The sequence below is a fragment of the Clupea harengus genome, chromosome 1, assembly GCF_900700415.2.
Source record: "Clupea harengus chromosome 1, Ch_v2.0.2, whole genome shotgun sequence".
In the NCBI taxonomy this organism is placed as follows: Eukaryota; Metazoa; Chordata; class Actinopteri; order Clupeiformes; family Clupeidae; genus Clupea; species Clupea harengus.
Window position 1 is genome coordinate 29,582,435 of NC_045152.1, and position 12,765 is coordinate 29,595,199.

General features: G+C 45.1%; 1 protein-coding gene across 3 annotated transcripts in view; it reads right to left on the bottom strand.

Moving 5' to 3' along the window:
* Window positions 1-2,912: 2,912 nt before the first annotated feature.
* wnk4b (WNK lysine deficient protein kinase 4b) overlaps window positions 2,913-12,765 on the bottom strand; it is a 76,217-nt gene continuing 66,364 nt past the window's right edge. For 2 of the 3 annotated variants that reach the window (XM_042708679.1, XM_031575293.2), the window contains exons 13-21: window positions 12,146-12,200; window positions 11,820-11,951; window positions 9,419-10,479; window positions 8,430-8,532; window positions 7,133-7,177; window positions 6,240-6,771; window positions 5,701-5,906; window positions 5,214-5,308; window positions 2,913-4,911 (exon numbers count right to left, since the gene is read on the bottom strand). In XM_042708679.1, coding sequence (XP_042564613.1) covers window positions 4,909-4,911; window positions 5,214-5,308; window positions 5,701-5,906; window positions 6,240-6,771; window positions 7,133-7,177; window positions 8,430-8,532; window positions 9,419-10,479; window positions 11,820-11,951; window positions 12,146-12,200 — 2,232 coding nt within the window. In that variant the 3' untranslated portion in view covers window positions 2,913-4,908. The remainder of the gene's footprint in view (window positions 4,912-5,213; window positions 5,309-5,700; window positions 5,907-6,239; window positions 6,772-7,132; window positions 7,178-8,429; window positions 8,533-9,418; window positions 10,480-11,819; window positions 11,952-12,145; window positions 12,201-12,765) is intronic. The other variant, XM_042708680.1, reaches the window with a different exon arrangement.

A 12,765-nucleotide genomic window follows, 5' to 3' on the forward strand; every position in this document is an offset into this window, starting at 1 on the left:
ACGATTACATGTAGAATATATCATTAATTATTTTGCTTAGCATCTTTTTGCCCTCTAGACAGGCTCCATTCATTTGGAAGTACGTTTTTTATTGGCTCTCTTGTTATTAGCACTGCCTCTCGTTGACCAATGAAAAAGTAATACAAATGAATCAAATGTAATCAGTTACATTACTTTGATGGAGTTACATTACTTTTTACATTTTTAACAGGGTAACTAGTAATCTGTCATCTATGACATTTGAAAAGTAACCTTTCCAACCCTGCCCATAGCCAATGAGCTCTCCATACTCTCCACACCTCCGCTAAACACATTCAATCATTCTGTTGATAGTATCCCCTTGTGATGCCGCGTTTCTTAAGCGTGTCCTCACCGCGTCCTAATGGCGGACGCAACGGCCATTTGTTATACGTTTAACTGTAAACGGAGACTTCTACAGTACCTATTGCACATCCCCACATAACTCCTTGAACTGGTTTACCTTGGCTGGCGTATGTGAAGGCATAAGGGTGCACACTTATCGCTGACCCCACGCCAAACATTTCACTGCACACTCATTCATTTACTGTTGATCAAAATCTCCGTTTTATTGACTAAATGTTGTTCGACAACTTACTGTTAAGTTGCCTTTGCATATAGCATGTGTGTAAGAATGACTCGGTGTACATACCATCAGTGGCGTAACGTAGTTACGACGGGCCCAGGACCCCAGGTGCAAGATATTATGACGGGCCCCCCTAGTGAACGTTCCCTACTTCCGCCCCCGCGTCTAAAAAACGCTAAACAAAGATGTTTGTTATCGGTATAAATAGTGTTTAATTAATCAACCTTACATATTTCAGAAGCGACGGGTGTGTACACAATGAACTAAGTCTTGTTTGACTCTCAGCGGGAACATTTCTTACCGTAGAAATTGTTATAAAGTAATAATATTAGAGAGCACTAGTGTTTAGGTTACCTGTTGCATGGTTGCTGACACACCACTGAGGGCAGCGATGCTGATCTCAGCTGAACTGCTGCACTGCTGCTAGCAGGGGGGTCGTCCGTGGCGGACTCCCTGGGCTGGCAACTAGTTGACTGGCTAGTTAAAAAGCCAAAATAACCTAATTTAGGCAGCTTTGCCACCTTCTCCTCCTGTTCTTTTCTCTCTTGCCTATTTCTACTTCCACTCGCATGCTTAAAATGACTAAATGTTAAAAGGCATTGTTACGAGTAAAGTTGTGCTCAGCTCAATCAACTATGTAGGTTGTCGTGACCTTCAAATTGGTTTGCGTATTGTATCGTCACGTGATCAAATAGAGACTTGACATTGGACAACAACATACATATTACCAAGCAATCATCATTGCTAATCACAAAAATACCAAAGAAAATAAGACGTTTTTTGATAGTTTCTATAATGTATGTAGGATAAGCATATCCTTTTGTTATAAATTGCTACTATTTACCCCATAAAATAATAAAAACCATGACAAAGATAAGTTTGCCTTTTCAAGAGGATATAGAGCACTAGACACTGCTCTCATTGAATAATAGTTTGACGCAGTGCTGGTGGGGGGCCCGTCGAGAAACTTATGTATGTTTTGGGCCCCGGCTTCTACGGCCAAACACCCCACGGGCGCAGGTGCAGCCGCACCTGCTGCACCTCCTATAGTTACGCCCCTGCATACCATGCTTGTTTACCAAACAAGCTTGAATGAGTTCTTGCCGCCATTGATTCTTTTCCTGTATAAGGAAATGCGCTCCCGTCCCGGGACAACTATATCGTTTGGGCAGGTTTGCCAGCAACATGGTTTCGCCCTCGCGAATTCAATTACCCCTGAGCTGTGAGCCTGTGGGCCAATTAGGGTGAGTTCAGTTACCTGTTAAAAGGGTTAGCGTGGTAGTATTAAAGAGGCTTCTGTGCTGAGAGCCTTTTTGATGAGAGTTTGTTGTCGAGCTATATCTATGCTCTGCTCTATCTTCCTCAGAGGTGTGAGGCTGATATATTTGTGCTTTCTCCATTTTGGGACACTTGTACTAAATGGTACTATTGACTGTAAATATACAGTTGTTTGTAAATATCTTTTTGTTTTCATTTATATTCTCAGTTTTTGTTTCTATTTTTCACACTATGGATTATGCACTTGGTGGAGGACAAATAAATTACCAACTACAGAGTTTTGTCTCCCTTGTGCCTACCCTAAAAGATCCTCGACAGGATTACCCTTAGACACCCCTACTGTCCATATCACTGAGTACAGTGCATGGATACATGTTTGTACAACAGATAGCCTACATGGGTCCATTCCTGTTTATGATGTAATGTCATGATACATAATAACACAATATTGAAAGTGTTTATTGTAGCAAAATGTAGCTATTTAGCGTGCTAAGAGTTAAAGACAGAGCAAAAGAGCACGGTGTGGATATGCTCATGTTTTACTAGCACCAACAAGAATCTGCATGTTCACCACCCGACATTACATTCTTTATCACCAGGTAAATGAGGAAGTGGTGGCAACATCTCAGAGTAGTTTAAACCCAGGCTAGGAGGTCTGTTGGGTCCAAACGTGATGTAAGGACAGTCTCCAGGTGTGGCTATATATTCTGGAGAGTTTTCTGACAATATACGTAAGTTTAACCAGTGCTATGGGTATGGGTCCAACTGTGGCTCTGCTTTCTCTCAGCGCGCTCTGAGTCACACGGGGATTATGTCTGCTAAAGAAGTGTACTATATACTACCTCTACAATATCACTGAACGGCTGCTTCAAAACGTATGGATGCCTCATATATTTGCTATATGATTCTTAAGTGTGTGTGTGTGTGTGTGTGTGTGTGTGTGTGTGTGTTTGTGTCTGTGTTGACACAGAGAGAGACAGACATCAAGACAGATGGAAAAAATATTGTGAAGTTTGAATACCACACGAGACACATTTTAAAGTTTCATGTATTATCATTATTTACAAACATGATTTTTGAAACAACAATCAAGCTCTTGGGGTAAAAAAAAAATTCAAAAGGCACAAAACCTGCATGGCAGTACGACATAATTTCCTAACAGAATATAATACAACATCATATTTCTTTATCTAAATATATAAATCTCGTCGTTGTTTTTAGAAGAATACAATCTGTGTCACTTCTTACGGCATCCTTATATATACTGACTCTGAGGCAACAGTCTTCACAGCTTAATTTCAAATTATTTTGTGTTTGTTAGAGTATCAGCATTTTTTTTTTAGACACGACTGCATAGGCTGAAGCACACAAGAAAACGTATTTGAAAGGGCATGGTCTTTTTTTAACCCGCCCATCGCTATTTACAGAGATTGCTTGACATCAACTTAATGGGAGATCCCTCAGAAGAAAAAGTGCATTGTGTCAGCTCAGATCTAGAAGAAGAAGAAGAGAGATTAACGAGTGTTAGAGATGGCTGCTTACTCTGGGCCAGTTTTCAGACAGATCTGGGCCTTATCTGTTCCTGAGTAGCAGCTTTTTGTGTCCAACATGGCTGCCCTGTTAAAGGGTGTGCGATTAAGACAGTGGAGTAAGAATATATTGGACAGAAATCAGGTGATCCAATTTAGGATGCTGAATTAATGTGACATATATACGCAACATGGGATTTTCCCCATCAGAAACGGGATGCATCCTGGGGAGAGGCTGTAATCCTGTCCTGTGGCTGTGCATTAAGGTGAGAGCGGGACACTGGTTCCACAATTCACCCACAAAATGGAGTTCCTGGCGTTGGATAGTTCTTCAGCTGCTGTTGGTCTTTGGTAGTGATTTGCAGATCCCTACCAGATCAAGGCCGGTTCTGAGCCAGGTCAGAGCCAGATTAGGGCTGGGTTAGAATTAGCAACTCTCTGGGCTGATGGGTTTTCTTGGGGGCTGTAGTGTGCACATATAAATCTGTCAAGGTCAAGGTCGACCGCCTACAGTCTTGAGGGGATCTGATTACCAGCTTTTTGTATGCCAAAGATATTTGGAATTCACGACAATCCCAAAGTTTTGGCTGAACTCTGCACTGGGTTTTAAAAGGTGACCTGTGCAGTTTAGTGGGGATGGCTGGGATAGTGAACGTGTCAGGATACTGACCCTGACACTTGAACAGTATGCAAGAGAGTACTCTAATGGTCTGTCATGTGCAAAACCAAGTGGTAAAGCTGAATATTTTCTTCAATGTTTTTGTCAGTTATGTTTTCTTTGCATCACTATTTCATCAATATTATCAATTAGTTAAATCATCATATTATCATATTAAATATTATGTTTCTGTCATTCTGTATACTCTGTCATTCTGACATATTTTTGATGTGATCTTGCAGAATTAAACAAAAGTCATACTTAAATATGAAACAAAATAACATAACTACACACAATTTGTAATTTACAAAGCTCACAAACATTTAACATCATTACTGCAGTTAGAAAATGTTTAAAGCTGGTAGAACTGGGAGGCTGGCTGATGTCTCTCTCTACACAGCAAATGGAAATAGGCAGCGAGTGAAAGGTGCATTTACACGTCTTCACCACTAGGAGGCGCTGTGGCTACATTCAAGACAGGCAGATGATCAAAGTAAAACAGGAAAGTGCAAAGAGAAATTAAGAGTTTCTGAAAAGGGGGAGGTGAAATCCATTGATTGTACTGCATACAAACTAAGGAGGAAAACACAGAGACACACACTCAGATTGAGCTGTATTACACAGCTGTAAGATTCAGCGGCAGTGTGTGTATGATTGTGCACCAAACAATGGCTTCTTGTCAAAGGCTCTGGGAGGCTATTTTCACACACTATTGTGTGTGTCCTGCTTTGTCCTGCCTTCCTGTGTCTTCCTCTTGAAAGGAAGCTGGAGGCCCTCCTGTGACATCACTTCCTCTTGTTGGTGTGGGGGGCTGGCGGTGAATCTTGTCGGCTAGAAGCTTACTAACAGGAAAGACGTGAATATGGAACATTAGATGGTGAACTGTGAGAATCTACCATGACTGGATGAAAACAGACTGCCGTTTCTCTCTGCATTGTTGTCATATCTATTGTTTATCTATTGTCTTTTTCACTGATTAACCCTGGACTGGAAGCACCATACGCACCATCCACATTTATAGATTCAGTTGTAGGTGATCCCTGCATAAGTACAGTATATACATACTAAATATAGTTTAAATTAATTATGTGTGCTCGAGTCCTTGACCCACAGTGGGGTCAGAGTGAGGGGGGGGGGGACTCACCATGCGGCTGAAGTCCGGGGCGAAAGTCACGGCCTTGTTGTTCCTGTCTTGTGAGCCACTGCTGCTGCCGCTGACCGAATTTTTCCGCATGATGCCTAGGACAAAAAGAGGGTCAGAGGTCAAAGGCTGAAGACAAGCAACAGACACACATCTTCATGTTCCTCACATCTGTGGCTGTTTTGACTGTGTATGTATTTGTATAAGTGTAAGAGTGTGAGTGAGGGTGTGTTTGTGTGTGTGTGTGTGTGTGTGAATGTGTACCTGTGTCTCTGTGTGTGTGTGTGTGTGTGTGTGTGTGTGTGTGTGAATGTGTACCTGTGTCTCTGTGTGTGTGTGTGTGTGTGTGTGTGTGTGTGTGTGTGTGTGTGTGTGTGTGCGCGTGTGCGTGTGTGCGCGTGTGCGCGTGTGCATGTCTACCTGTGTGTGTGTGTGTGTGTGTGTGTGTGTGTGTGTGTGTGTGTGTGTGTGTGTGTGTGTGTGTGTTTACCAGCAGGGGGCATTATGTCCAGCCTCTGCAGACTGTTTCTGCGGGAGGAGGGGTAGCCACCGCTCTTGGACAGGCGGCGTTGTCTGCTGTTGAGCATGGCGGCCGGGGAGACGATACCAGGGGGAGGCACTTTACCCATCCGCTCATACAGCTCCTCAATCTCTCGCTTCTGGGTAGCTTGCAGAGTCTGCACCTCAGACAGGTGCCTGACAGAGACAGAGAGAGAGAAAGTAAAGGAAGAAGGGAATGAGAGATAGACAGACAGAGAAAAAGAGGGTGAAGGTAAAGGATGGAGAGATAGAATAAGAGACACAAAGCCCATACAGTTCTAGCTGTTATTACATAAGAAACTACCTCATATACCTACTCATAGGTTTATGCCCAAAACCAGGCACCCACACACACTGATATACACTTTACCCCCTCTACTTCACGAGAATATGGACAAATGTACCCTTAAGCAATCATTTAAAAAGCCTGAGCCCATACACAGATGTCTAAATGTGGTCAAACCCCTTCTTCACACAGGCTCCGCCCACCTGAGCTGCAGCTGGTGTAGCTCCTCCCACATGTCGTCGTCGTCGCTCTCGGTCTCGTCGCTGCTGACGTAGGAGGCGCTGCGCGTGTAGCTCATCCACGGCTGGTTGGGGGCGCTGGTCATCAGGGGACTCCCCGCCGTTCCCTCCCAGAGGCTTAGGCTGATGCGCCGCCCCTCCCCCCTCCTCCCCTTGTCGTCCTCCTCTCCCTCCCCCTGCTCTCTCTCTCCCTCCTCTCTCTCCTCCTCCTCCTGGTCTTGCTCCTGTTCCTCCTTGTCCTCCTCGTTTCTCTCCTCCTTCTCTTCTTCACAGTGGAGGGGATAGCCTGCAGGCGCTTTGTTCGGGGGCGAGACGGTGAGGGTGCTGAAGCTGGTCTCGGATTCGCTCTGTTCCTCGGTGCTGCTGTCTGATTCGCTGCTGGTAGGTGGGGGCGTGTCTGGGGGAGGGGTTGGGGGACGGACGTGGTGGTGAGGGGCGGCTGGTATGTCCACGCTTGGGGTCACCTGGAAACGCCCTACTGTCACGGGTTTTTTCACTGTGTGTGTGTGTGTGTGTGTGTGTGTGTGTGTGAGAGAGTGTGAGTGTGTGTGAGAGAGAGAGAGAGAGAGAGAAATGGAAGAAATAGGATTCATATTTATTAGTCAAACATTTACAAAGGGTAGACCTCTTTCCCTGCTTTCATTCTAAAATATTAATATTTCATTTCATTTCATTTCCCCAAAACATTAAGAGTTTATTTAAAATATGTGGTTTCGGGTCGGAATAGTTTTTTTACCGTGAGAGAAAACCACAGAGAAAAAGACAAATGTGGATAAATGAGGTGGCTAGATTATCAGATGAATTCATCTTATACACTAGATGGCAGACTTGACTGCACTCTACAAATGTCTACAAACCATCAAAGTCTGATGTGACCAAATGCTCCTGGGAAATCTCCCCCTCTGCAAAACAATATTTATAACAAAAACAACAATAACAAAAAAACTATTAAAACTGGATAAATCTATTGTTCATAACGGTACAAATCACAGTCATGGGGACCTGAAACCTGAAACCCCAAACACACACACACACACACACACACACAGACCAGTTATAGTGTAACACAGTGTGAGTGTGTCTTATCAGCGGAGAGTAACAAGCTGCTGACGTTCCCTAAACGCCCCCTCTCACTCACTCTCACGGTAAACACTAATCGGCAGCGCTGCACCTGCTAGGGCCTCTGCTCTAAGATCCTAACCACAGCTTGGTGTGTGTGCAGCTGATGGCTCACGTAGCCCACGGGCCTGTGGGGCCCACAAGCACTTCTTGAACACACCACACTTCCTCTGCCTTGCGTCTCTGAACTCTAGGTGACTCTGTGAACTCTGTGAACTAGTTCTGTTGCATACTTGATGAAATAGTGCATTTACTTGATGAAATAGTGCATTTACTTGATGAAATATTTGTGAGTACAAAGTGCAGTTTTTACCAAAGGCCACCATAGATAGCATTCCACACAGAAATCACACACAACTGTGTTCTTTTCTTATCTTGTAGCTGCCTAGGATTTCAGAGATTTCAACAGGTCAGCATCATGGCTATTTTAAGTAGATGGTAGCAGGTTACAAGAGTAGAGCAGGTAGTAGTAGTAGACATTAACCTAATTAAACATCACACCATCCTGCCCTTCCCTGCCCTGTCCTGTCTCGCCAACATGAGCTGAAAATATTCGTATTTACTCTCAATAAAACCATCACTAGAGCTGGTAATATTAAAATATATATATAAAATTATGCAATTTATGCTCATTTAATTAATGATTAGGAGTACAGTACATGAAGTACTTCTAATTGTACATAAAGTAACTGTAAACTCTTGTTTCCATTCCAGGCACAATTAAACCTATGAATTTATTTATGTGAGTGTATATTACTCACTGTCCTTCCTTTCCCATTTACCAGTCATAACAAGCCCCATTGTGGAAAGTGCAGATTAACTGACGGAGCAGGGTGACATCAACTCTAAGGTCACACAAGGTCTGATTTTAAGTGTGCAGATATACGGATGACATGCATACTTTTTTAACACTCAGTTACTTGGCATAAAAGGCCGCCGTGTGTAAACGTCATCTGTAATCATAACTAAAACCAAATACCAGCATCCCAAACGTGAATCAGGCTACAGCAGGACAATGGCCTGTGGTGAACTCACCCTCAGAGATGGGAGTGAGTCTGGCTTTTGTAACGCTGCTGCTGCTGTTGCTGGCTTCACAGACAGTTAGAAGAACAGGCGTGGCCTGACTGGCGGCGGACACCTGGCGGGAGACGGATACACAATAATACAAATAAAGTAAATCAATAAAGAAAACCTGATTAATTCAAAACAAAATGTCCTGTAATAACGCTCATACAAAACGTAGCCTTAAACAGAACATTTGTGTTTGAACCAATTCACATAAATCAATAACTATAATGTTATTGTGTGTTTTATTGATCAATGCGTGTCACGAAATCCGACTGCTTCCTACTCCTATCAGATTTTATCCAATCACATTTCATTCTCCGTGAAGCTTCAGTCTGAGCTCCGCCCTCCAAAGCCTTCACCACGTCCGCAGTAGTGCCAATGAATAGAAAATCTAATATTGATGGTCAGACACACAGTGATTAACTAATCAAATTGTTATATTTCAGTTCTGTTCAGGGCAGTTTAGTTCTGATGTTGTACTAATAAACAATTTATAGGATTTATCTCGTCTCATAGTACTTTGTACATTGCTTTGATAATAACATTGTGTAGTTGTAGATTATAACTTTCAGTGTACATAATGCAAGAACTATGGTTTCCCAACTACCTAGATAGAGCTAGCAACAATGAACAATGCATTTCTATAGTCCTGTTCATCATGCGCATTTAAAAGCTACAATGTTTTTACCCCAGTTTAACTTCAGTTCCTTTCTTTTTACATCTTTAGATCTTTAGTTTTACATAGCTATGTAGGATAGTTTGATAGGATACACTGTGTTTGATATAGGCTACATTATATTTGCGTTTGTAACATTGATTGTTATTGATACGGTAAGTTGATACTATACTAATAAATTGATACTACACCGGTAAGTTTCAAATTTGTGAAAAATGAAAAAAGTGTCTCAGAAACCCTGGTGTGTATGTGAGCGTGTGTGAGCATGTGTGTGACTCACCGTGTTCTGTGGGCTGGAGGGCCCTGATGAAGCCGGTGAGGAGGAAGTGGTGAGGGGTGAGGGGGAGGGGGAGGTGGAGGTGGAGGTGGATGCCGAGCTGCCTGCCCGCTCTCGGTTCACGTCTCTGGGGCTGGAGGCGAGGGTCTCACCCTGGGGCCCTGACTTGGTTCCCACTGGAGCTCCAGGAGCAGAGGCAGAGGCAGCAGCAGCAGTGGCAACAGGGGGATTGGAGTCTATGAACCCAGCCTGTCTGGTCCTCATCACTGCAGCCCGCAGGTCCTCCATGGACCCTGTGAGTGGTGAGCCCCCGGGAGGCACATTCACCTTCAACCCTCCCATTGAACCCCCCATGGACTGGCTAGTGTTGTAGCCTCCCTCCTGGGCGTCGTGCACTGGCATCTGATAGGCCATCTGAGGGTGGCTGGCATCCTGGTATTGGTGCATATCCAGGTACTGCCCCAGCATGGAGGCCTGGTGCTGGGGGGCGTAGATGGGCGGGTAGCCAGCCTGCGTGGTGCCCAGGTGGGGGTGGAAGCCTGGGTTGAGTCCGCTGGGCATGGTGGTGGGCGGCATGAAGGACTGTGCCACGCTCATGGCCAGTGAGAGCACGTTGGCGAGGGAGAAGAGAGGCTGGTTGTCTGTGGGCCACATGCCAGCACCCTGCGGGGCAACCCCACTCAACGACCCCGCTGGGGGTGAGCGGTGGGCACCCTCGCCCGCCATGGTGACCTCTGACCCCACTTGTTGCCCTGAGAACCCAGCTGAGGAGGAGGACGGGGTGGCAAGGCTGGTGATACTGGGCACCCTGGTAAGTGTGGAGAGTGCCAGCGGGGACTTGCTGGGGTTGCGCTGCTGCTGCGGCGGCGGCTGCTGCTGCTGCTGCTGCTGCTGGGGTGGGGGGTAATGGTGGGGGTAGTGGGCGTTTGGCACGTAGGGCGACTGCTGCGGGGGCGGATTGGGGTACTGGGGCATGGGGTTGGGCACAAGCAGAGGCACTGAGTCCGGGTGGGAGTAGTGAGGGTGGTAGTGAGAGACACCGGGATAGTAGGACTGAGAGGAGCCTAGAAGAGAGAAGGACAGAGAAGGAGAGAGAGAGAGAGAGAGTAAGAAGACAAATAGAGAATGAAAAATAGAAAAAGAGAAAAAAAGACAGAAGAGACATTTAAATCAGATATTATCTATCTGCTAATAGATATCTTATCTCTATCAGGTAAAAAGAAATTAAAAAAGATTGCCATCACTTTACTGAGACCCGGTGTTACACATACACATGTGCAACTCAATATGCTTTACATATAAAGACAATAAAGAATTGAAATAAATAGAATAAATAAAAGGATAGAAAAATAAGAGTAAAGTGAAACAAGTAAAAAGAAGATAATAAACAAAAATGTAAAAGTTCGTTCAAACCCAACCAGGCGAACAGGAATATATATATATCTCTCAACCCAACAAGGCGACTTAACAAGGTACTCATTTGTGGGGGTGCTCTTGGTGAAGCAAATCATTGTTCATAAGCCCGACAAAACAAGAACGTTTTGAGCCTTGATTTAAAAGTAGCAACATCAGCACAACATTCTTTTCATTCTCAAGTGGCAGTTCCCATGGTGAAAACCAGGTTGACACATGAATATCTTAAAGCCAGCACGTGTCTCTGCTGCTCGTGTCAGCCTGACCCTCTTCCTGCCATTTGCAGTGTGTGTCGTGAGGGCTTGGCTGCGGTGATGCCCCTGTCTGGGCCAGCCTTAATGAGCTGTCTGGAAGCACATCGATCGCTACGGTCCCTGTGACAACATTAGTCAATCTTCCGTCCCCACGACGACCACACATCCCTTCCGGGTACCCGCCTCGCAAGGTGATAAAAGACACCAGTGACGTCACCAATAACGACCTGCTGCCGCTGATGTCACTTGACCGTTGCCATGCACACACACACACACACACACACACACACACACACACACACACACACACACACACACCTCCGATATCTGAAAAGGATGTTATATGTATTCCGTATTACCAACTATTGCCCTCAGTCAGAACCACTAAGAGCAAACAGAGTGAAGAGTACAACACAACCCAACTTCTCCGTCTTCGCTTTACAATGTTGATGGGGAGCAGAGCTCATGAATTGGTGTCCACTGAAATGGGCCACGACACCACATGTTTCAGTCAAAGTTATTTTGAAAAGAGGTGATGGTACGGAACGTTCTAGTGGTTGTTCCCGTGGGTGAGCGCTTAAGATGACTGTATACTAGCGTAGAACGGCTACCTGAGGTGTGTGATGGGCTTTTTGGAGTTAATAGGGGTGAGAGGTCGTGGATGTGACAGTGTACTTGAGGTGGTGTTGGGCTTTCGGGGGTGACTGAGGTTAAAGGTCACAGACGTGCTGGTCTACCTGAGGTGGTGTGGAAGGACTGAGAGCGGAGAGGTCGAGTGAGAGGAGCTCCGTCAGGCTCCAGGAGGAAGTCTCCAGCCAGGGCGGGAGAGGAGCCTCGGGCTGCCTGGCCAACACTGGCAGCGGCGTAGTCTGGAAGAGAAGAATACACAAACGCACATGTACACACACACGTACACACACACACACACACACACACAGATAATCAGAGAAGTAACTACTCATACACTCTGTCAGTGTACTGCCATATGTTGTTTGTACATATTGAGAGCCATGGGTGAGGTACAGGTAAGGGGTCTGAGGATGAAGTCACCACTGAGGTTTACCTGGCAGAGAGGAGGAAGAGTGTGTCCGCGCCAGCCCCTGTGTGTGCAGGTTTGGCTGCAGGAGAAAGAAGAGGGGATGAGGGAGAGACAGCGATAGAAAGATAAACAGAGAGAGAGAGGAAGAAATAATAGTGAATCAAGGAAGTGAGAAAATAAAAATTGATAGCAAAACAGACAAAGAGAATCAGTTCATCTGGGCTGAAAAGACAAATGGAGCAGAGGTGTGTCTGTGTGTGTGTGTGTAAGAGAGAGAAACAAGAAAAAATGGGGCTAATCTGACACAGAGAAATTAACTCAATGAGAAACAGCAGCATCTTATGGCCTAGGGATCCTAATGACTAGCTCTGTCACTTCCTTACACACACACACACACACACACACGTTATTGTTAGTGTGTGTGTGTGAGTATGTTAGTATGCTTGTGTGTGAGTATGTGTGTGTGTGAGTGTGTTAGTATGTGTGTGTGTGAGTGTGTGTGTGTGTGTGTGTGTGTGTGTGTGTGTGTGTGTGTGTGTCATCTGACCCCTCCTTTCATCTATTCTTGTCAGTAGACGAGAGATACTAATCTCAGGCAATAGCTAAGCGTTTAATCTCATCTAATGACCGCTGCTCACTGTGTG